This window comes from Leptodactylus fuscus, chromosome 4 (genome assembly GCF_031893055.1).
Source record: "Leptodactylus fuscus isolate aLepFus1 chromosome 4, aLepFus1.hap2, whole genome shotgun sequence".
In the NCBI taxonomy this organism is placed as follows: domain Eukaryota; kingdom Metazoa; phylum Chordata; class Amphibia; order Anura; family Leptodactylidae; genus Leptodactylus; species Leptodactylus fuscus.
The window spans coordinates 111636498-111663233 of NC_134268.1; the positions used below are offsets into that span (position 1 = coordinate 111636498).

At 37.2% G+C, this 26736-nt stretch overlaps 1 protein-coding gene across 4 annotated transcripts in view; it reads left to right on the forward strand.

Annotated features, from left to right (window-relative positions):
• The window catches only part of LOC142200509 (cadherin-10-like), a 329196-nt gene that overhangs the window by 136525 nt on the left and 165935 nt on the right, over positions 1-26736 (forward strand). For all 4 annotated transcript variants that reach the window (XM_075270932.1, XM_075270929.1, XM_075270930.1 and 1 more), the window contains exon 2: positions 3369-3721. In XM_075270932.1, coding sequence (XP_075127033.1) covers positions 3494-3721 — 228 coding nt within the window. In that variant the 5' untranslated portion in view covers positions 3369-3493. The remainder of the gene's footprint in view (positions 1-3368; positions 3722-26736) is intronic.

Below are 26736 nucleotides of genomic sequence, written 5' to 3' on the forward strand. Positions count from 1 at the left end.
GCATGATAAACAGATGGATCAGAGGATTGGGAGACAAAACGATGGAGCCAATGTTATTGTTTGCTTAACATATTTTCCAATGTTCCTTGAACTCATGCAGTTTGTCAACTGATGCATAAATGCAGCGCATATCAATGACAGTCTCTGAAGGCCTCGTTTATTATTATTTGTTTGATTAACACTGATGAATATTCATTCTTATTAAAAGATCAGAGAATTACTCAGGATGGTATGTGTGAATACAATTAGAAACATAGTTCACCAGGAGGAATATCCCCTGGCTGATAAAATATGTGGGGCATTTATATACAATCAATATTTCACACACACACACACACACACACACACACACACACACACACACACACACACACACACGTAGATTGATAGATGCACATGTACATACATTCATTACACTATAGAAATACAGATATAAGCCTAAATACTCATCATCTCCAAATGACTGTAGATAAACCTATGCTGTGACTGCGATGCAAAAGGAAACAAACACAAGATGTACACAATCATGTATTTTTATTTTATTTTCGATTTCATTATTGCTATATTAACTATACTTAGAAAAATAAAGTAGTTAGTATATATTCCAATGAAATAGTGTTAGTTCCCCTGCCTCTACAAGGTGGGTGCCTATACTTAACAATGCACCTTTACGACATGAGACTAAACTCTTTGCCTCAGGTTTAAGACTACTGTGCAAAGTAAATTTATGTTAGGTAGACGTTATACATATATTACACACAAATGCAAACAAACATATATATATATATATATATATATATATATATATATATATATATATATATATATAGACTCATATACTGTAGATTGATTTGGTGGTCCTAAATCACAATAAGAGAGGGTGGGAATAGGTAGGGATAACATCCAGATTCAGATATAAATGCAGCCTGCTCTTTTCTTCTTAACCACCTATTACACAATATATTTTAGGCCATTCAACACAATGTTACAGTGGCCTCAGCATAATAATATGTTGCCTTGAACTAGGGCAGCATATTTTAATGTCATATCTGTTTTAAGGACAATATTTGGGTGGAGATGATAAATTTAATGGGACATTACTTGGTTTCTACAAGGAAATACATCATTTTCCTCTGCTGTCTTCTAATATTATCTTTCACATCAGGGGTTATAGAAATAGAAACTTGTTCTTGCAGTTACAGAGAATCACATAATATATTTTACAGCAAATGGCATTTTAAAGGCCATTTCTGGTAAAGATTCTCCTGCATTAATTTTTTTTTTCCAGGAAGGTTTAGGTTGCACAACTGTATATTTCCAGTCAACAGTTCTTATTGGGTAATATATGGTGTTCTGTATTGAGGTATACATTACTTTATTTTGCTAGACCCCCAAGGGTTAAGAAACGTCCCTTAATCTATTACTCTGAATTCTAAAATTTTTATCCTATGTAGTGGTTTACAGTATGTGACACTTAATTGGTAATAATATGCTGCATTAAATTTAATGATGGATTTTTTTGCTGTTACAAATTTCATGTAACATTTAGTCGGCTTTAGAATTCATAAGTATTCAAATTCTGAAACAGAAAATTTAAAGAGGTTTTCTAACAAAAAATTCTGAAGTGCCATTTAGATCTACTTATTAGTGAGAACCTTATCAATGTCTTAAATAAATGGTTCTGGAAAATCTTTTTTAAATTTAGGTTTATTCATCTTGTTCTGAAGTAACTTTAATAGAAATGACAATGCTAAATTATTATTAAAATAATTGCAAATGAAAAAATATTGGGGAGTCATTCCTCACATTGTGAAACTTTCCAAGGAAAATTTCTGTTTCATAAAATCAGTTTTCAGTATGGTACATAAGGGTAGCAAAAAATATATATACTTTACTTATTGTATATGAACTGACAGCAAAAACAGAAGATTGCGTGTAAATATTTTTAATGACATGCTATTCCTAAGAAAATATTAAAAATATGTAATTAATACGAGCTTATAAGCTTTTGGTATTCTGTTTCATTAAGTTCAGTATACAGTCCTCCTTTACCTGTCCTTTTGGTTGGACATAGCCATATTGGTATACCACAGCTTAAGTTTTGTTCTAAATGATATAAGGTTTACTGGCAGGTTATTACAAAGTGATATTCTATCATATTTGTGTTTGTGTGGCCACCAAGGGGTCAAGGATAGGGTTGAGCCGATCTTGACCTTTCAGGATCGATTTTAAAATCCAATTTCCGATCATTTTTCATTCGAACCCGATCTCGATTCCAATTCCGATCCCAATGCAAGTCAATGGGATTTTTTTATTAATCGGAGATCTGATTTTAAAAGCAATCCTACCTCCCGGTGTCCACTTACCTCCAGAGATGGCTGGTCCTGTGCCCCGTGCCTTCATTCTTTGCCTCGCTGCTGCTCCACGCTGCTTTTCTTCCTTCACTGCCCCTTCTCTGCCAGGTTAGGAGAGTGTGGTCTGGTTAGGAGAGTGTGGGCGGGTACTGGGAGGGGAGACATCACGTCTCCCTGCCCTGTACCCGCCCACACTCTAAGCCACAAGCCCCACCTACCTAGCGCTTTAAACACTAACCTGGGAGGTGGGGCAGCGAGGCAAGAAGAAGGAGGGCACTGGAGCAGCCATCTCTAGAGGTAAGTAGCTGCTAGAGATTTAGTTTAGCCTTCCATTCGAATGAATGGAGGCAGCCGGCACGCAGGGGGTTAAGGCTGTGTGTCGGCTGCTTCCATTCATCCCCATGAAACTGCAGCGGAGCCTTCACACTGAATATACATCGTATACTCAGTGTGAAGGCTAAGCAATGCATTGTGGGAAAAATCACTGATCTCGATCCCACATAAAAAGATAGTTCGTTGATCGTTAGTCAAGGATGACCTGTAGCCTTTTGAGATTTGAGTGTTATGTACATTGTAGCCACATTATTAAACAATAAGCCACCATAGTGGTGGATGTAGTACATCAGAAATTGATTTAACGTATATATTGGACTTAAAATTCTGTATTCTAAAAATACCTCCACTGGCTGGATATATTAGAAAACAAGCACACACTCATTAATTTTGGCTTATGAAAAGCAAGTAAATATAAAAGGTAAAACAAAAGGTGTAATAAGTAAAAAAAAATGTATTAAATCAGATCACTGTGCATCAGTTTATAACATAAAGCAAATCTACATATTTAGGATATTTGATATGTCTAACTTTATTGAATTCAACTGCAACTTGCTAAAATTTCACCTACCTGTGTAAATTACTAAAACTGAAGACAATCATGAACATGTTTGCAAATATTTTAGAATATATATAGTATGCCTGTTTCTTAAAAAAAAAACCTCTATTTTTTTCTTTCAGATTTAAAAGTATGAGAGAGGTAAAGCTGAACTTGCTATTACTGAAAAATGTCAACTAAGGAGGAAAATAATTGAAATTTAGAGTAAACTTTTTGACTATTTAACATCTGTTGGAAGACTGAAACTATGATACCTTGTCCAGTGTTGATGCTTTTGCTCTGGATTTCTAAACCAAATCCTTACCGTGCTGAACTCTACTTTAAAAGGACTTCAGATGATCAGCAGAAACAAATATTACAACATTTCCCTGTGAATGATGGCAAACTACTACATCGTCAGAAACGTGGATGGATGTGGAATCAATTTTTTTTGCTAGAAGAGTATACTGGATCGGAATATCAATATGTAGGCAAGGTATTTATTGCTTTTAATTAATTATAATTTTATTTTTAAGTGTAAAGGAGTTGTCCAATTTCAGACCAATGCTGAGACACAAATGTTGTTTGTGAAATAAAAAAAAATCTACAATTTTCCAATATACTTTCTGTATCAATTCCTCGTTTTACTTCTATGCTTACTTCCAGTGAATAAAATTCAGTTCATGGTTATGTGATATACAATCCATGGTCATGTGATAAACACACAAACATATGCCTGATAACAAGTTTTGCACCTGTGTGTTCATCACATGCCCATGGGTTGATTTCTATTCTGTTTTGTTACATTTTCATTGTTGTTAAGCGTCTTTGCTTATCCCTAGGTATCTCTACTCCTTTCATTTTCTGTTGGTAAGCACATACTTGCACCATGTTAAATACCTTCTGACTATCAAAATACAGATCCCAGGATAGCATGATAGTCTGGCTCTTGCAATTCCCTTCCCTTCCCAGTTGTGTGCTTAATAAGAGAGAGAAGGGATACCGCAGGAAGGCAGAGGGCTGGATAAAGTGTGTCGATCATTCCATAGCTGCAAGTGGATATTACTATGGCAACCAGATATTGCAAGTACCTAACACCATGGGGAAATACATGAGAAAAATGAAAAAATTGAGAAAGATGAAAAAATTTGAATGGTGGAATTGTGAAAAAAAATTCCATATTGAGCTTTTCTTATGGGATTAATTGTAAAATGGCTTTTATAGCTCAGTAAATATTCAGAAAAAGTAAAGTGTTGCTTATATTCTGCTGGTCAGCATGATCATATAATATTTGTTATGTTCTAATATCCTTACAAAACATGAAAAACTTTGAAAAATGTATATTGATGATTTGAATCACCCTACTCTGACACCCGCAACGTTTGTGCTTTCTTGTGCGGAGATGTGGGAGGCATTAACAGGTTATTTAACTATGATTCTATGTTAACTGAAGGTGATCCGTTTCCATCTTCTTTTATCTGTTTTTCACATCAGTTTTTTTGAATCTACAAAACTGGCCAGTTTAACTGATGATATGAACAGCTCCTTAGTAAAACTTTTACATTAATTACAATCTTACAATGACTTCCCATGGCAAGAACTAAGGTGTCATAATATGAAACCAGGAATGTATTGTCACTTCTATTATTTGTTTTTGAGTTCTTGGCTGTGGTCACTTAGTTCTAAAGGTATACTGCCTTACTATTACTACTATTAGTATGAGCGGGTGGCTTCTGAAGTGAGTGTTAGCTGTAACCGACAGCTAACACCCTTCTCTAGAACTCCCGTTGTGATTATAGGTTTTAATCACTTTGATGCCTTGGCCAAACATGGCAGCAGTATCTAAAGGAGTTTTGAAGCTGTGCTTTCCCTCTTAACATCCCTCCGTAGTGAGTTTGGGGGGTGCCAATACCTATTTTCAGCAGCCTGTGGTCTGACTAGTGACCACAGGCTGCAGGAGCCCACATACCTGGTTGATAGAGTTGAAAGGAAGTCAACCTAAGCGTCTGCACTTCCTCCATACTACTCCATACTACTACTACTCCATACTACTAGACCAGCAATAAGATCATTGATAAATTATGAAATTATGAAAATAATTTAAGCCCTCAAAATACCTCTTTCCAATATAAAATTTCCAAATCCATAACAAACTGTAAAATAAAATTGAAACATTATTTAACCTTCTAAAAAAATTTAAAAAAAGAATAAAAAAACATCAGTAGTAATGTTTTGCCATCTTACAAAATATGCTATAAAAAGTGATCAAAAAGTTATATGCATCTCAAAATAGTACCAATTAAAAGCACAGGTTGCCCTGTAAAAACTCGCATAAGAAGACTATGCTAAAACAATTGATTTATGTTCCCAAATAAATTTTTGTTATGCAAATTTGTAACGTATGAAAAAACAAGAAGTTGGGTAACTCTGCAATTGCACTGGCCTATAGAATAAAGGCAACATGTTACTTATGCTGACATCTGCATGCCAAAAAAATTAAAAGATAAAAAGCAATGCCAATTTTTTTTGAATCCACCAAGAAAGAGTTAATAAAATGTAGTCAATAAGTTATAAGCACCCCAAAATGGTGCAATTACAAAATGCAGCTCATCCCGCAAACATCCGCCCTCGTGCCTACATCTCCAGAAAAATAGAAATAATATAGCTTTCAGAATGTGAAGACAAACTCCCCAATATCACCAAATCATTAGAAGAAAATTGGCTATGACAATAATTTAGATTTACTACTTCCAAGAGAAAGTGCCCCATAGGAGCTACTGGGAAAATAGTAGGAAACTTAGTGTTCCCAAACTACTCAATGAAGATTACAAACAAAATTTTCACCATCCGCTATGCATTCATGTCTGCAAAATAATGCTTCCTACATGCATTTATAAATTATTTGAGGGATTTAGTTTTCAAAATGGGTTTACTCCCTAGGGGATTCCACTTTACTGGTACCTTGGAGGCTCTGCAAACATGACATGATGTCCAGATACCAAATATCTAAATATACATTCCAAAAGCCACATAGCGCTTTTTCAGGATAACGTACTTATTGTCATACGTGCATATAAAACTGCTATTTGAGCACATCCGGGCTCAGAAGGGAAGAAATTCTATTTGATTTTGGGAGCACAAATTTAGAAGGATTAGTTTTATGACATCATGCCACTTTTGCAGAGATTTCTCTGACATGTGATCCCATTTTGGAAACTATATCCTTGACAAAATTTATCCAGGGTTACAGTGAACATTTGTAACCTCCAAGTGTTGCAATTGTTGTTTCCCCAGACATGAATGTGCAGCCGATGGTGAAGGGAGAAAATGGCAATTTTTCCAGGAATACATAATTTCAATGTACAATGTGTTGTCCCAATTTTGAATCAGAGACAAATGCTCCAACAACTGCGGTATTCAGCTGCGTAACAGTTTTCCAGAAAGTGTGTCTCTGTTGACACAACCTTGGCACTATAATGGTGTATCACTGCAATTTTCACTTTTAATTATTAAATGCACATAAATTTCTGGAAATTAAATTAATGCAACACTCAAAGTTGCTAAAAAGCACAGTGTTCATTCCCTTTTGAGCCCTGCTGTCTGCCTAAACAGCATTTTTCACCCTCATATACAACTGTTTTGTTCCTGGGATAACCCACTTAAAAGTTTTAGGAGTGTGTATCTTTAATGACATAAAATAAGCAATGAGCAATGTAAGGGGCACTAAAATGGCATATTTCTTTAAAAATTTAAAATAATAATACCCTTTGAAAAATTCCTTAAGTGGTGTAGTTTTGTCAAATAGAGTCACTTTTGAATCATTTCATTGTACCGGTACTTTAGAGGCTTTGCGAATGTGACATGACACTCAAAAACTATTCCAGAAAAATTTACCCCAAACAATCCAAATAGCTCTCTTTGAGCCCTGCTATGTACACACATAGTATTTTATGATCACACATGCTCTGTTGCTTCTAGTATTGCAATCTCCGGTGCTTACTATAGGACTGAATAGCTCACTCATTGAGAGCGTGTGTGTCCTGATGCCACCATATGGATATAGGATCTACTCTCCTGCCTTGAAAGTAAAGATCTTCATCTTTTTGCTAGATCGTTCTCCTTATTATGGGGCTAAATTGAGGGTTTATTGGGAAAGAAGTCATTTTTTATTTTTACGTCCACATCCTAATAAGATATGTGAAACAGCTGTGAGGTCAAAATGTTCACCATATACCTGTTGATAAATTCTGTGAAGGATGTAGTTTCTAAAATAGGGTCACTTTTGGGGGATTTCTTCTGAAGAGGTACTTTAGTAGCTCTGAAAATATGACATGGCACCCAAAAACTATTCCAGCAAAATCTACCCTCCAAAAACTAAATAAAATGAATTATTTGAGGGGTACCGATTTGAAAATGGGGTATTTTATGGGGATTTTGTAATATATAGTCCTTTATAATCCTTTTCAGAACTGAAGTGGTCCCTAGAAAATGACAATTGGACATTTTCTGGTAAATAATACGTATTAATGTATTTGTGTGGTATAATTACCTGTCTGAGACACAGAGCATTTCACATTTTGAAAATTTCTCATTTTTCCAAATTTCCAGCAAATTTCCTATTTTTGTAAATAAATACAATAATTAATATTTATTAGTTATTGCCAAATACAGTGATACACGTAGGTTTTGAAAAATGAGACTTGGTCTTTAAAGGTAATTTTAGGCTGAATGGGTTAATCTGCTCCATAGATTTAATGGGGTTAAGGTAAGAGTTATTTCTTGCTCATTCTAGTAGTGTAATTTGATTATCCTGAAACCCTTTTTTGCACACAGTATCACACAACATTAACATGACTTGGAGCTGTATCCTGTTTAAATATAAAGGCTTCCAGGCTTACAGTCCCAATAATCACCCAAACTCTGCTTGCACTTTTTGCTGCCATGCGTCACTAGATCATAACACTAACTTGGTAACATGGAAGTTGTAATTCAGTCCAGATACAAATATTCTCAAGTTCTTCTGCTTATCACAACCAAATATGGAAATTCAAATATCATTACTGCACATTATTCTGTCCCATTGTTGCCTGTCCAGTCAATATCGGTTTTATCCTATTGTAATCTTTTCAAATTTTGAGCAATAAAATTGGCATAATTTGTGAAATTGTATAATTTACACAACATTATTTCAGTCTGCACTAAACAGTCCTTGCACTCTACTTCAAACCACATTGAGACAGTTCACTTTGTATAGACTTTTCCTACCTGAGCACAGTCTTCTTATTCTTCCGTCATCACCTGCTGTTCTGCATCATTTCTTGCCATTACCAGTCTTCTTTATACCATCTCAAAAGTTTCAAATCACCTTCCCTGGTGAAGCTTCTCCAGATTTTTCTTCTAATTGTGTCATAAGTATAGTCTTGTTCATTCAAAATGACTATTTTACATAGCTTTTTAGGTGACTATTCTGCTATATTCACCTTTTTTCATTTTACTAAATTGTACAAACTCACTTAACAGAGGAAAACAACATAAAAACCCTTCAACAAAACAAAGAAACCAATTGGGTAACAGTTCCTTTACAGCCAAGTAAAACCTGTTCATACTGTATAAACCTGAGCCTGTGCTTGCTTATTTAACTAGAACTGTGGATAGCTTTCAAAGCATTGAACAAGGTTTATTGCATTATATGCTACATTAAATTCTCTTCACAAATATATATATATATATATATATATATATATATATATATATATATATTTGTGTAATTTTATGACATTATTACTAAAACATGGTTTTAAGAGCCATCAACAACTGAAAAAAGTTGCACTTTAGATTTAGATCCCAATAATTGGGAAAAATACTTAATATTAATTAAGATTTCTTGGTGGTCAAAGGATTTCTAGGGTAAGTGAGGACCTTGATAGCTAAATCAACATAATAGCGTGTCTTTTTTTTTTTTTTTGTCCAAACTACCATTTAAGCTTTCATTCTTTGCTCTAAACCATTAAGTGCACACAGCTCTTTTGCATGCACATTATAAAAATATACCACTCTACTAACAAAACATAACACAGAGTTCGGCTATACTACATACATAGCTAATACAGCATACACTGCAAACACAGCTCCACAATACTACACACACAGCCCACACAAATCTGCACCAACACAGCACTGCTGTATACAGTAATGCAATACACTACATCTACACACAGCCATACATCAGAGACAACTTTGCTATAGAGAAAACACAGCCACACGCACACACTCCTCTGCTATAAAGGGGTCAGGGAAGAACATAGGGAGAGACCGGAGAAATTAGGTACAGTAATCTGGCACTGCTCTGGCTAAGGGAAAATCAAGACTGCCATACAGTAATATGGTACTGCGCTGACTAAGGGGAAATTAAGACCGGCGTACAATAATCTGGTACTTCACTGGCTAAGGGGAAATCAAGACTGCTGTACAATAATATGGTACTGCGCTGACTAAGGGGAAATTAAGACTGGCGTACAATAACATGAATAAGAGTGGTGTAAAATAAGTTGGCGCTACGCTGGCTAAGAGGAAATCAAGACTGGCATACTATAATCTGGTACTTCTCTGGCTAAGGAGAAATTAAGACTGGCGTAGAATAATCTGGTAAATACATTTTATTTTTTAAGTGTGGATCTCATAGGCATATATGGGATAGAGACACAAATATTGGTTCACAATAAAATGCTAGTGTGATTCCGAGTCGGAGTACAGTCACAAGGTACAGTGGAAGGATTGGAATATACTAGTAGCTGATTTTTCAAGAAGAAAGTGATAAGTGAGAATAGTAGCTGCACAGCAATTAACCAGATATCCATTACAGAAAGAGGAAAAATGAGAAAAAAAAAAATCCCTTAGAGCTTCTTTAAAGATAGAAAAGAAACATGCTTTCAAAGTGAAGCATGGGAAATTTTAAACCACATATTAAAATGACATTTACTGAAGGAAGCGGCCGGCATATTGCGGTATCTTGTAAAATAGGCCTGTTATTTATTATTTATTTTTAATTAAAGCCGCTACCTTGTGCTTCCATTTCCTGTGGCTGCTTTCTTGTATGAATATCTTGCCTACTGGTTCTACATTTAAAAGGCCATGCTGTTTGTGCAACTGCATTTTGTCTTCTTGTAGTGCTCATTGTTTGTCTTGCTATGTACAGGGATTATACTGATTTATTAGGAAGTATTTGGTTTAATTTTATCACCACATTGCACATGTTTACATAGAATTCTCTGTGTGAGGTACAAAAGAATGCAGTGCACTATGCAGGCTAGATAGAATTCCATATAGAGAAAACCTTGAAGGGATTATTACTGTTTAGTTTCAGCCTTTTTGTGCATATTAAACAGTAAAATCAAATAAATGCAATGTAGGGATTTACAGTTCAGATGCATTAGGAGGCTTTTTGAGTTTTTAACACTTTCATTGTCAAGAAAGATTTATTCTATTTGTATGTTTTACGTTTCATTTCTGGTTTAATCTGACTCATCTCTTTGCTTTCCTGGAGTATTTAAGTATATTAGCTTCATCAATATATTAAATGTATTACAAAGAATCCAATGCTTCTTTCTGAATAAACCTGTGGAAACCTATTTGAACATATTCAGTATATATGAATGGACAGATAGATATTAAGTATTTCATTTTATATCTGGTTATTGATGTGGTTTCAGGATATATTTTAAACATTACAGTCAAAGAATTTATGGGCCTTTCTTTTATTTCTCTGAATAAACAAGCACACGGCACGTCTTGTTTATGTGTGTCTGATGAAATGTGTATAAATACAATATATTTAATTTAGGATGTAAAACACGTGTCGAAAATATTCCGACACTCCAAATTTTATTAATGCTGAACAAACTGCAGAGCTTTACCATAGGGCTGGGCGAGTAGTCGAAATATAACCAAAACAGAACATAATCCAGGATACCTGACGTAATTTTGCTTACGTTGGTTATTTCAGTTCAGTTACTTGCAAGGTTCTGCATACAGTTTTGTTCGAACTTTACTTGTCCAAATACAAACTATAATTATTATATTCTGAGTATAATAAGCAGAGGCCCATAGTGGTGACTAACAATAAAAACAGTATTTTTTACCTCTACTGTGTTCTGGTGCAACTCCCCACTATCATCAATGTGATCAGGCCTAAGCTGATCACGTGGCGTCAAGTGTGACATAGACACAAGTGTCACAATACTGTGTGACATCAGTCAGAAGACCTGAAGACATTAGGGATTCGTACTGGAGCCCAGAAGAGGTGAGTAACACTGCTTTTCATGTTTGATCACTTCTCCTGAGCCGCCACTTAAGAGACCCCAGAATATAATAGAAGTTCAGATTCGGCCATGTTCGGTTGGTGGTTGTTCGTATACTTTGAACCCAATTGATAGCCATAATGGGAAGTTTCAGCCTTCTGTTTCTCCAAGTGTCCAGACCTCGCTTTCTTTTGCTGTTTTCGCCATTGGCATATACTTTAAATGGAGCTACAGAGCATATGCTCAACCTCCAGTCCTTTCAAGCTCCACCAGTCCTTGAGAATGAGAAAACACATCTTTAAATAACCCCTTAGAACAGGTTAAGATATGTTTACATAGTTGATAGATGATTCACCATCGCACTATCTTTCCTCAGACATTGCATAAGTGTCTCTTTTACCATCAGAAAGAGCTGATGATAAAGAGAAATACTCTCCCTAGTACTCATTAAGATTGAGGCTTCTTGAGTGAGGGTTATATTGATTATAATGACATATGAGGTTGAATAAACTGTTTATATTAGAGATATAAAGGTTATAGAAAAATCAATTTGCTAAGCATTTCAGCCATGAAGGTCGATTTTTCCATGAAGGATTTTTCTGCATCTATATCCATGACTGTTAGTGGGATGGAGCTAACTTCCTCTTTGTGTATCAATGAGAATGAACAAGGTATTTGATTTAGTTTCCCAAGGTAAGAAACTCTAGAGTGCATAGAGTACACAAATGCGTACATTATGCCAAGAGACAAGAATGCAACTACAGGTGCAGTGAATGTTAAAGGGCTCATGTAAACTGATGTAGGGCCTGTATGGGTCACTTAATGTGAAACCATACAGACTCTATACACTGCCATACTGACTCTGTCAGCTCAGTGTCAATGGACACAGTATTGTACTCGGGAGGAATACAAGAGTCCAGTGATTGTGCTACGATTGGTTCTGATTAATTTGCATGGAATCTAACAAACATGAAGACAAAAAACCTCTGTATGGATATGTATAAAATAAAATAAAGATATGGTTGGGCATTCACATACCTCTATGGAATTCAGGCTTTGTACAAAACAAAATAGTGATGCGGCCATGCGCCTGAGCCTTTAAAGCAAGTGGGGCAATAATACATACACACTTTTGGGATTCACCTGCTTTATTTATTCCTTAAACATAAGCCATTACATCTCTGGGAGATCATATCCTGTAAGCTCATACACACAATAGAAGATAGGTAGCTGTATCTTTAATAAAACTGATAATAAAATCCTCAAAACTTCATCAAATATTCCATTGGGTCCTTTAAACACTGCATAGAATTAACCCAGAAAAAAAATGGAAAAGTCTACATGTTCATGAGCAAATATATAACGTCATTAATAAACAATACCAGTCAAATACACAAAACATACAAAAACAATATGGCAACAATATGGGTAAAAAGAAAAAAAAATATCCAAGACACTGAACCATTGAAGCTGTTTCATCTTACCTATATTGTATCTCTCTCAATTTTTGATATATTTTGTCTATTTGACTTGTTCGTTTATTAATAAAGATATATATATATATATATATATATATATATATATATATATATATATATATATATATATATATATACACCGGCCACTTTATTAGGTACACCATGCTAGTAACGGGTTGGACCCCCTTTTGCCTTCAGAACTGCCTCAATTCTTTGTGGCATAGATTCAACAAGGTGCTGGAAGCATTCCTCAGAGATTTTGGTCCATATTGACATGATGGCATCACACAGTTGCCGCAGATTTGTCGGCTGCACATCCATGATGCGAATCTCCCGTTCCACCACATCCCAAAGATGCTCTATTGGATTGAGATCTGGTGACTGTGGAGGCCATTGGAGTACAGTGAACTCATTGTCATGTTCAAGAAACCAGTCTGAGATGATTCCAGCTTTATGACATGGCGCATTATCCTGCTGAAAGTAGCCATCAGATGTTGGGTACATTGTGGTCATAAAGGGATGGACATGGTCAGCAACAATACTCAGGTAGGCTTTGGCGTTGCAACGATGCTCAATTGATACCAAGGGACCCAAAGAGTGCCAAGAAAATATTCCCCACACCATGACACCACCACCACCAGCCTGAACCGTTGATACAAGGCAGGATGGATCCATGCTTTCATGTTGTTGACGCCAAATTCTGACCCTACCATCCGAATGTCGCAGCAGAAATTGAGACTCATCAGACCAGGCAACGTTTTTCCAATCTTCAATTGTCCAATTTCGATGAGCTTGTGCAAATTGTAGCCTCAGTTTCCTGTTCTTAGCTGAAAGGAGTGGCACCCGGTGTGGTCTTCTGCTGCTGTAGCCCATCTGCCTCAAAGTTCGACGTACTGCGCGTTCAGAGATGCTCTTCTGGCTACCTTGGTTGTAACGGGTGGCTATTTGAGTCAGTGTTGCCTTTCTATCAGCTCAAACCAGTCTGGCCATTTTCCTCTGACCTCTGGCATCAACAACACATTTCCGCCCACAGAACTGCTGCTCACTGGATGTTTTTTCTTTTTCGGACCATTCTCTGTAAACCCTAGAGATGGTTGTGCGTGAAAATCCCAGTAGATCAGCAGTTTCTGAAATACTCAGACCAGCCCTTCTGGCACCAACAACCATGCCACGTTCAAAGGCACTCAAATCACCTTTCTTCCCAATACTGATGCTCGGTTTGAACTGCAGGAGATTGTCTTGACCATGTCTACATGCCTAAATGCACTGAGTTGCCGCCATGTGATTGGCTGATTAGAAATTAAGTGTTAACGAGCAGTTGGACAGGTGTACCTAATAAAGTGGCCGGTGAGTGTATATATATCTATATATCTATATATATATATATATATATATATATATATATATATATATATATTTGAGTATGAATATGTGGGTGTATCTTTAAAAATGATGGGAATTTCTATTTAATACTATAGCTCGATGGACTAGAATGAGTACATAACTTCTGCAGCGAATCTTGCTAACATTTTATATGTAAGGCATAAGTTAGCATTGAGACAAAGTACTGTAAAGCTTTTGTGTCACTTCACATGAAGCTTGTAAGCGAAGGATAAGTCATGTTAAAAGGAATCTATGACCTTTCTCAAAAATAGTCAGCTGTCACCACTACAGTGATAAACAATATACCTGTATTATACATGTCACTGATTAAAATTTGGAGAAAAATAAATTGAAAAGTTATGCAAATTTAGCATTGGGTGCACTGCAACACAAAATCTACCACAGAAGTACTCCCATTCACTTAAAGGGGATTTGGTCCCTGTAAATTGGGCAGGGCGATTCTTTTTTTTCCACTAGCTTATCTTTTCAGTTAGCAGAAAAGAGACGTGTCTATATCCAAATGAGATGAATAGGAGACATATTTTTTTATGGTGGATTCTGCCACAAAAAAATTCTGCTGTGTGAATTTATCCTAAGAGTCCTTTTGTTCAGTGCCTTCATTGATGCCCAGGAGCTGACTACTGCCCATTAGCACACTGTGTCACTGAACACTAAAAAGGCAATAAATGACATACAGACATCAAGGGAGCACTGGACAGAAGGACACTAAAGATGTAATAAGTGGCAAAAGGGTACCATGGTGTCAGAGAATATTCTGTCATTTATTTCCTTCTTTATGCCATCACTGCACCCATTCAATAGCCTAAAGCACACAGCCTGAGGCTTCCACAAGGTAACAGTGTCCCAGGAAAATAATAGTCCCCCCCACAGGTATTTGTACTCTCCACAGTTAATAGCCCCCCTCAATGGAAGTTAGTGCCACCACAGGAAGCAGTGCCACCCACATGGGGGACTATTACCTGTGAGGGGGCACTATTAGAGTCCATTCACATATTGAAATCTGGTGCTGACTTTGAGAAGATAATCAGATAATGCCTTCATTCTCTCATATCCTGCTAAATCTTGCTGCAATTTTCTGTGGCAGATTCAGTGGCAGAGTTTGTGTTACAAGAGTCCCAGTCATCTGAGCCTAATTTACTTTGGCTTTCTGCTACAGTATAGAAAATGAAGAGGAATCTGAGGCAGATGTCATTCACAAATTCCTTTTTAGTTTCCACCATCTAAATTTAGTCTTATTGTAATAGTGTCTCTCCAGGTAATAGTCCACCCACATAGGTAATACTATAACTTATGTGTGGGGGACTATTACCTGTGGTGGGCACTATTACTGTAATAGTCATCTAATAGCATCCCTGCACATAGGTAATACGTTCTCCAAGTACAAGATAATTGTCTACAGTTCAGATTCATACACTAATAGTGATGCAGGAATTGCGTCTACCATCCTAGGTGGTGAGCACAGCCTGTTCTGGGATGGTAGATACTGAATCACTATCTTTATATCACGCCATTATTTACTATGAGATAAGATAATCCTTTAATAGTCCCACCATGAGGAAATTCAGTGTGTTACAGCATGGAGAATACAATAATATATTTCAAGAAAGAATACATACAAGCTCATAGCAGATAGAAAAAGATACTATGAGTCATAGGAACTAAGAAGAAAAAGAAAGACTTCAGGATCATTTAGTTCTCTGTGCTGAGTGATCTCCGCTTAGCCTGATGTTTATTATACAGTCTGACCACGGTTGAGAGGAAGGATATTCAGGTCACCTCATGGCAGGTCTCATACCATTTAAATCTTCCACCTTTAATCAATCTATATTGTTTTTATAATGTGGAGTTTATGAATGCGGTCTTACAAATGAATTTTGGAGGGGCAATATTACATATCACATCAATAGGTTTATCTCCTCTTTTATGCAATCGTTTTGCTGTTTGAGTTCAGCTGACCTTACTTGTCATCAATGTACCCAAAATAATCTTGTATTTTTTTTTTCTTCATTTGATGTAAATGTATTTAGTCATACAACCTAGGTGCATTACTACCGTCAAGGTATTTTTAATCTTAGTTTTATGGAACAGATATTGCCTATCCTTTAAATGGGTAATACTGTAAGTGTTAGATCAGTGTGGTCCAAGCCCAAACACTCACTTGAGCAGAACAGAGAACACAGTATCATATGTCACATGTCCCCAGCTCTCTGTATATACACTGAGAAGATAATGTATTGTAGATATGAATAGAGAGGTCATGCATGCAAGAGCCATTCTCTATTCTAATCTATGGCAAATGCCGAATCAGGCAAGCAAGACTTACAGGGCCTTTCAGTGAGTGTGCCATGTATACTGCTAATTCATACATATGGTGAATTCACATAAAAACCTCTGTAACTGAAAATCAATTCCAGCCATCTAAATAGGGATATACTACTCACAAGCACATGGATTTATACATATTGCAGTCAGATGGAGGTAGCAGAAATTTCTGCAAAAAAATCTGCTGCATATAAATCTACCTTTACAGTTCTTATCATGTAAGTAATAGGACATCTAACCTGTGATCATTTCTAATTTATTTGTAATTAATCTAACAGTAAAATACGTTTACTAATGGTTTGGAGATCAACAATTTCATTTCCTGGATAATATTCATATTATACTGGTTATGACAAGTAGTGTTACAAGGTGGATTCTTTCCTCCTTGAGATGTCTGATAAGCGAGAGAAAAAAAAGAAGACACCAAGCCTTTCAGGACTAATTCAAAGCACTAATCTGCATACGTTATGAGAAAACAGAAGTTGATGAGGGAAATTAAATGATCTTGGCTGTATGAAATGGCATATGCTATTCACAAGAAATCCAGCTAGTTCCTGATTATATTGTTGTTTGGAACAGCATGAATACTGAGAGTGTGATGTCATGTCAGAACATTGCAGACCTTAGCAGTCTTTGAACAGCAATGGAGCCAATATTTTTAGATTTTTAGACCCTGTGAATTATCTACAACAACAGATAGCTATAAATAAGAAATGGGTATGGTGCGCTGAAGCATGCCTTTATTTCTCAGAAAGGAAACAGATCAGCATTGGATTGCATGTCTTTGTACGTCTAAAGGAAGGATATTATTCTTTTATCATTATTATCTCCAAATACAGGGTATCTGCTTAAAGAAAATAAATGTATCTTGTCGCTTCTTGTCAAGCACAGCCATGACCAGCTTGTAGATGTTTTACTGCAGTCTGTCAGAGTATATGGATATGTGGGTGGGTGTGAATACATATTGCAATAAGCTGTCAAAATATAGAAAATCGAGATTTTTTTTATGTGGTGTAATTATACTATATAAGGAAAAATAAATGGTTAAGCTACTGTATCTATTATCTATCTAAACACAAACACACACACATATATATATATATATATATATATATATATATATATATATATATATATACACACACGCGCTATCTAAACACACATTATTTATCCTTATTATTATCAAAATAATAAGGAAAGTTGATACTGAATTATTTAAGGCTTTGCTGATACAGGGCAAGAATGCTCATACTAAACGTTGCATGTCTTGGCATCAACCTGACACTCAATTTCTCCTTCTCTGAAATAAACTTCCTGGACACAGTCATCAAGATACAGGACAACAAAATTCAGACATCGCTGTATCGGAAGCCGATTGACCGACCAACCTACCTAAGATACGATAGCTTCCATCCTAAACACATAAAGAACTCCATTGTATACAGCCAGGCTATCCGATACCATTGCATGTGTTCAAACCCTACAGATAGAGACGAACAGCTTGGAGGCCTCAAAAAACACATACTTGAGGCAGGGTTACCATCCAAGAACAATTGATAACCAAATCACCCTGGCCACCAGAATACCAAGATTGGATTTATTAAAATACAATACCAAACAGGAAAACAATCGAGTGCCCCTGGTCGTCACATATAACCCCCACCTGGAGACGCTGAGAGGAATCACACGCAAATTACATCCACTACTACAAAAAGACCACCGTCTAAAATCCATATTTCCAGACCCCCCTCTCCTGTGCTACAGACAGCCACCAAACCTCAGGAATATGGTTGTTAGCAGCTCACTATCACCTCCAAGTAACACAGGAATATTTCCATGCAGGCAGAAAAGGTGCAAAACCTGAACTCACATACTGACCACTGACAGGATAGAGATATCAAACTCTAACATGGAATATAAAACCCCAGGTACGTTCACCTGTAGCACACCTAATGTAGTGTATCTAATAATGTGCATCAAATGTCCCACTGAAAATCTGTATGTTGGAGAGACCAGACAGCAGCTTAGAATGCGTATGAATTCACATCGCCATACAATTAGAGAACGAAGAATGGACCTTCCCATGTCAAAACATTTCTGCAATGAGGATCATAATATCACCGATCACATGAAAATTTTGGTTTTAAGAGGGAATTTCAAATCAAAGAAAGAACGAAAGATTTATGAGTATAAATTTATGACCCTGCTTCAAATACTGGAGAAGGGGCTAAATCTGTCACATGGTTTTATGTCATCTTACAGAAATCACTGATCTGAGACCCTGAGAACTGATGAAAACCTGGAATGTTTACATTGTTTGTACCAATTACTAATGACCCTCTACCCCCCTTCCTCCTGGAATTCTATCCCTATGTGCCCTTTTGTACATAAATACGCATCCTTCAGAAATGGTTTTAAATTTACTTGAGAAAGGAGCCGAGAGTTCTGAAACGTTGTAATCTGTCATCATTATTAGTTAGCCATTAAAAAAGTATCAACTACTGAAGACTACCAAGTTTTTTTTTTTTTTTTTTTTTTTTTATATTTCCTGCCGTTGGACAAACATTCTTGCCCTACAATTATATATGTATGCAGATCTCCATTACATAGACATGCACATGTCTTTAAAGACAAATATATGGACTATAAACTACATATACAGTCATGGCCATAAATGTTGGCATCCCTGAAATTATTTATCCCGGAAAATTATTGCAGTTACATATGTTTTGTTATAGAAATGTTTATTTCCTTTCTATGTATTGGAACAACAACAAAAAATAAACTGAGGAAAATTGGACATAATTTCACACAAAAATACAAAAATGGACCAAACAAAATTGTTGGCACCTTTTCAAAATTGTGGGTAAATAACATTTTTTTACAAGCATGTGATGCTCTGTGGCAAGTAACAGGTGTGGGAAATATAAAAAAAAATCACACCTGCAACCAGATAAAAAGGAGAGATATTTACTCAATCTTTGCATTATGTGTCTGTGTGTGCCACACAAAGCATAGAAGACATGAGAATCAACATTGTGAAAAAAATATCAACAATGTCAAGTCCATGGTGCACAACAATATCAATAAATTTTCAACCCATGGCACTGTAGTAGCTAATATCCTTGAACATGGACGGAATAGAAAAATATTATGAAAAACTGCAATGCTGGATAATCCGGATGGTGGATAAGCAGCTCCAATGAAGTTCCAAAGAAATTCAAGCCGTCCTGCAGGCTCAGGGTCCATCTGTGTCAGCGCAAACTATCCATCAACATTTAAATGAAATGAAATGCTCTGGTAGGAGACCCAAGAGGACCCCACTGCTGAAACAGAGACATAAAAAGCCAAACTGCAGTTTGTCAAAATGTATGCAAGTAGCCAAATTCCTTCTGGGAAAACATTTTGTGAACAGATGAGACCAAAATAAAGTTTTTTTGTAAACCACATCATTCTGCTCCCCGAAAATGGAATGATTTTTACAAATAAAGCAACACAGTACCAACAGTTACATATAGTGGAGGTTAAAAGGTGTTTTGGGGTTGTTTTGCTGCCTCTGGCACTGGGTGCCTTGACTGTGTTCAAGGCATCATGAAATCTGAAGATTACCAAAAGATTTTGGGTCTCAATGTAGGACCCAGTGTCAGAAAGCTGAGCTTGTTTCCTAGGTTATGAGTCTTCCAGCAGGACAATGAACTCAAATATACTTCAAAAAGAACCCAGAAATGGATGGAAACAAAGTGCTGGACAGCTCTGAAGTGGCCAGCAATGAATCCGGATTTAAATCCCATTGAACATCTGGAGAGATCTTAAAATTGCTGTTGGGATATAAGAGACCTGGAGCAGTTTGTAAAAGAAGAGTTGTCTAGAATTCCAGTTAAGAGGTATAAGAAACTTTTTGATGGTTATAGAACGCATATGATTTTTTTATTTTTTTTCCAAAGGGTGTACAACCAAATATTGTTGAGAGTGCCAGTAATTTTGTCCTACACATTTTTGGTATTTTGTGTGGAATATATAATTTTTGTATTTTTTTTTCTCTGTTTTTGTGTTGTTCCAATACACATAAAGGAAATAAACCTGTGTATAATAAAACGAGTAATTCTGTGAGAAATACTACCAACACTTACACCCATGACTGTATATAGCTATACGCAGATTTTCTTTTGTAAAAGCATATGAACCACCCTGTTTTGCCAGTGAGGTTGACGAACACTTCCTAATGATGTCATCCTGTACTAATATTGAAAAGCCCATCAAAAGCAAAGTAGACAGAGTGACCTCCAAATAGGTGCCTAAATTATGTTTTTATCCCAATAAAAAATGGAATAAAAAATGATACCACTGGGTACAGGAAATTGATTTTTTAAATTTTGTTCACAGAAGAGTTAATGAACCTAATGGTTACACAGCCAAATCTGTATTCTTTTAAATTTTTGGAGACTAACCTCACATATTATTTTGCAAGAAGCTAAATGTGGCATCTCACTAATGCCACAGAGATGGAAAAGTTGGCAGCCTCCGGCTTAATATGGGGCTTATTAAGAAACCAACCATACAGTCCTATTGCTCTACAGAGGTTTTAAATGATACGGCAATGTAAAGGGCTGTAATGGTAAGAACTCAATTTGTTAGCCCTGTTAGCTCTCTAACTTTCTGGGTTCTCTGAGGAAGAGGAAGTAATCCATAGCTTTCTAGAGATTGCTGGGGAAACATTGGACAAACACTTTCTATCAGGAAACTTCAACAGTGTGTTTTCTGTAAGCCACCATTGTAAAAACCAGATTCTTTTTGGAGCAGCTAACCTGTAGGAATTGCTCATTCTGGCATAAGAAAGGTTTAAACCTGCTGATACAATCCACAGCAATATGTAACATGTTAGCAGGTTGCAAGTTTAAAATTTGCAGCACACTTTGTGTTGAAAGTTTTGATCACAGAATGTGGATAAGATTTTTTCAAGATGTGGATGAAGTCTCATTTACTTAGGTGTTAGAGTATAGCACGGTCGGTTAATCATCTGGGAGTATACAATGGTTAGCCCTCTGAGAGTACTCCTAATGTGTCTCCAGCCTTAATCTATTGATATATTTATTAACTCCCATTCATTTCAACTGCTATAAAGCATATACAACCTGGTGAACCGTAATATAGGAAACATGTATCTTCATTATAATAGCCAACAGAAAGCTTTTTAAAATAGCCACAACACATGATAAACTAGAGAAATGTTTTTCTCTCCTAGGTATTTAATGCAACTAGGATTTCATTCTTCATACCATCATCCTATAATGCAATTGATCAAGTATGGCCGCGCTTATTAGGAGACCTTGAAACCTCAGGAAATTTCAATTCAAGCCGAGCTCTTGTTGCGCCTGGTAGGGTGCAAAATAAGAATATTGACCAAGTATAATAGGCAGTGTCTACCGGCGACGACTCTTGGGTCGGAATATATGATGCAAAATATAATGGGGAAAGAATTCCTCAATATATAAACCAGCCACGTGCTCCCTCGGTGTAGACAAATATCTATGTACTACAGGGTACATGCTGATATAGCTTCATTAAGAGATCTAATGAAGGGGTGGCACTCATAGAGTACCAAAAATACCCCGAAAAGCGTCATCTCTTACAATAAATCTTCTCTTGTCTATACAGTATATCCGTGTATCAATATTTGTCTACACTAAGGGAGCACGTGGCTGGTTTATATATTGAGAAATTCTTTCCCCATTATATTTTGCATCATTCTTCATACCATGATACATTCTCTTTAAAGATTGTCAGCATTTCCTGTGTAAGATCTTGGGAGCTGACCCCATAAGACATGAGAATGAAGAAGCCGGTAGTTGGTGGAACACTGATAGCCCTAGAATTTGTTTAGACATGAAGATATAGCCATTGCCAAAGTAGTGAGGGTCACTCCTGCACTATAGAAGATTGCTATAGTATATAATACTATTGTACTTTATAGTTCTGTATAGTCCCTAGTGCAGAGAATCAAGAGTCCCTACAATAGGAAGGGTTACTCATGGCCATGACTGTGAGTAACCTTTATACTATATACATTATTTTATGCATACCCCCTGTGCCTACAGTATATTTCTTCTTTAGTTCCTATTCAGTATAAAATCCACTCTGTGCTCCCTCACTACTGGACAGGTAGCATGTATTCAATGCTTGCTACCTGGCCCGGGCCGGATAAATAAATAATTTACTTTTACATTCTGTCTCTAAACATGCTCCCTTTACTATGGTGTACCACATTTTACTCTACACCACATCCTAGCTGGAATTTAAAGCCCTTCTGGCTTAATATTTAGCCATATTTTGTACTACAATTGTAGACCAGGTTCTAAGATCAAGGCTAACTGTCCTCAACATTACAGCATTTGCACAACTTTAAGGCCTTCTATTGGGAGGTTGGGGGTGATATCTCAAGCTATACATAATCTAGCATTTAGAGAGGCTGATTTAGAAATTGAGGTATTGAAAGCATATGATGATCTTATGTCAAGTGAAAGTGAAGCAGACACAATTGTTTTGTGAAGCAGAGTTATTACAAGCACTCTCCTGGCCCATTTAGCCAAAATTGATTCTAGAGTTCCAGCGATAACTAGAATAAGAGGCTAATAGTGCTCAATTCTGAAGGATCATTGGGACATCTCTGAAGCTTTTGAAGATTGTATGCCTCTCTATATTTTACTATGTTTCAGCTAACCCTCCAAGACTCTGTTAATTACCCAAGATGAGAGGTATTACAAGTGTCTCTGTTACAGAGGAGTAAACCTCCACATTGTAAACCTCTACGTGCCCATCATTAGCTGGACATTAAAGCTTTAGTAAAGATCCTTTCCAGCTGCTTCAGTGACGTTTTAATTTCTATCATACATTCAGATCAAAACAGCCTCATGCTGGTGTAGTAACTTAAGAATACACAGGTTCCCATAAAAATTGTGGATTGAGGATCTTTGTCTCGCTGGATGAAGCCTTTACATCTGAGAAAATTTGCATATTCTTCCCATGTTCCTTTGCAGTGGAGCAACTATGGCTATAAGTCTCCACACACCTGAGAAGGTGGCCTCTCCCTAAGGATAGACGTTATCCCCACAATCTGGTCTCTCAGCCTCTCACTTAAACCAAATCAGTTCTCTCTAGACTGCGCTGATGACGTCCAAAGAGACAGAAACGGTGCCGTCCGTAGCTGAGAAACTGATTTGGTTATAACCTCACATCATGCAGCAAAGGCTTCTGGGAAGTCAGGCATGTTGTTCGGGGTTGCTTGCTATAGAGGGCAGCATAACAGAGGCACTGTCTCCCTGTTTACATCTTGGGAGACAGATTTGCATATTCTTCCCATGCGCTTACATTTAGCAAATTTGGGCCTGGATTTAGGTACATCTGCCTAAAATGTAATGCACTGCTGGATACCTTTTACCACCTGTTGTAGACCAGCTCTGCTATTATGGGTTTCTGGATCTGGAAGCAACTTCCTGTTTGGCAGAATGAGGGTGGTGATGCTAGATAAGCCAAAAGTATGTTTACTCTGTATAGAACCAGAAATATTTCAGAGAGAAACCCTTTACTGTGCTAGGAAAACAATTGCTAGATTTTGGATGTGCTCTTGTCTCCACCCCTGTCCCCACTCACTCCAGTAATTCAGTCTGTCAACATTATATTACCATTTATAGGAGATGTCCCCATTGCATGGTATATGTGAATTAAATAATGTTTGCAAATATACTGATTGATCAGTACGTGACCATTGAGGAGTATTCACCTACATTAGCTGGACATCGAGAGGCTGATGTTTGCCTGTAGTCGATACATATGTCCTGTAGTGGTTTTGACAGTAGCAGGGCAAGCATGCACACACAGAATGCCCCCTTTCCTCCTGCTCTATCTCGCTTCCATGTTGACCACACTGTGCAGTAAGACATCCCTTGTACATTTCACAGCTTCTTGCTGCTGTTTTATCGCCACATCCAAGCTTGCTAATAATAGAGGCTAGATTGTACAATATATGAGACAAGTGGATGGTGTTGCTCTTTACCCTTTCTATTGATTATGGCGAGACCCTTTGGAATTAAGAGACTCTGTCTGATATATGTTGGTAGGTATGAACATATGTGTTTTCCTTCCCTGGGCTTGGTACCGATACTGTTGCTATGCTCATCCTAGAGATACACATTGCTAAGGTACATACATTAATTATTGTCTAGTTAGGGTGGGTTCACACCTACGCCCAGTCTCTGCTTTCAGGTTTCCATCTTCTGCCCAAGAAACTGGACAGGAGATGGAAATCGGTGGTCAGTTTTCAAACCCATTCAGTTGAATTGGTTTGCAAAGTGTCCACCCGTGAGTGTCTTCTGCCTCTCCGCAGAGAACCCCTTTTTTTTTTTTTAACCGGACACAAAGTGGGACATGCAGGACTTTGTGTCCAGTTTAAAAAAAAAAACTGGGCCGGGATTGGTAAGTGATGCCGCGAGCCCCACAAGCACTATTATACTCGGGTGTCTTTTCGGACCCCCGAGTATAATGATCGGAGGCCCAGGAGAGGTAACAGAACATAAAAAAACTGTTAACTGCCTCTCTGTGCTCTGAGCATGCTTGGGCTGCATCCTTATGCATCGCGAAGCCACCCCCCCCAGTCAAATGACGTCCTGGCCGTCATTGAAGATGGCCAACAGTGCCAGGGAATGCAGCGGAGCTGGGAGATAGGTAAGTAACAGTGGTTATTTTTATTTTTTATCCCCCCTGGGTCTCTGATTATTATACTCTGGGGTCTGAAAAGACCCCAGAGTATAATAATTGTTTATGGGTGTCCACAGTGGGGCATAATAGTATGTGCAGGGGGCACTATGGGGATAATACTGTGTGCAGGGGCCACTAGAGAAATAGTACTGTGTGCAGGGGCCACTATGGGGCACAATACTGTGTGCAGGGGTCACTATGAGACATAATACTGTGTTCAGGGGCCACTATGGGGCATAATACTGTGTGCAGACATCACCAATGGGCATAATACTGTGTGCAGGGGCCACTATGGGCCATAATACTGTGTGCAGGGGCCACTATAGGGTACAATACTGTGTGCAGGGGACACTATGGGGCATTATAGTGTGTGCACAAATGCAGGGGGGTAGTAGTCAGTTGGTTGAGATCTTTGGCGTCAGTCGGATGGGGGGCCCATATGAAAAGTTCACCACGGGGCCCCGCCATTCCTAGTTACGCCACTGGGTAGGGATTATTACAGTTCATTGGCATATGAACTCTAGTAATCACTTCTTGGTACATGGAGCCTCGTTCCCCAAATTTATTGTCTATCTATGATGCTCTGTACATTAGACTGTAGAGACTCCTGCTTTTGAAAGGATCTCCACACTTACTCATATGAAAGAAGATGGTAAAAATTATTTACATAGATTGAAATAATGTCTTCCTCCTCTGATATAAACATATAAAAAATGTTTTTCACAACTGGAAAAAAATCTAAATTTGATTGAAAAGCAATTAAAATATCAGACATTCCTTAAAATGGTATAAATAAAAAGTACATATGGTCCCACAAACAACCATGTTTTATAAGCCCCAAATACAGAAAAATTAAAAAAAAAAAGATTGTGGGCATCAGAATATGGCAAATCCAAGCAATTTTTTTTTTCAAAGTTTTGGATTTTTGTTATGGTGTTAACTAGAGATGATCGAGTAGGGAAATATTTGAGATTCAATATTCGTTTTGAGTAGAGACTCAATATTCGACTACTATTCGTCTATGGGGAAAAAATGCTCATTTCAGGGGAAACCACTATTCGACTAAACGAGAGTCACCACATCCACGAGTAGGAGGAGGAGAGTGTTTAGGAGGAGTGAAGTGCAGTTGAGGAGTGTTGAAGAGGAGCGCTGTGCAGTTAAAGCGCACAGACCCCATAGACTATAATGGGGTCCGTGTGCTTGCACGGACCACAATGTAGACTGCATATTTAACATTAGAGTAGTCTACATTGTGGTCT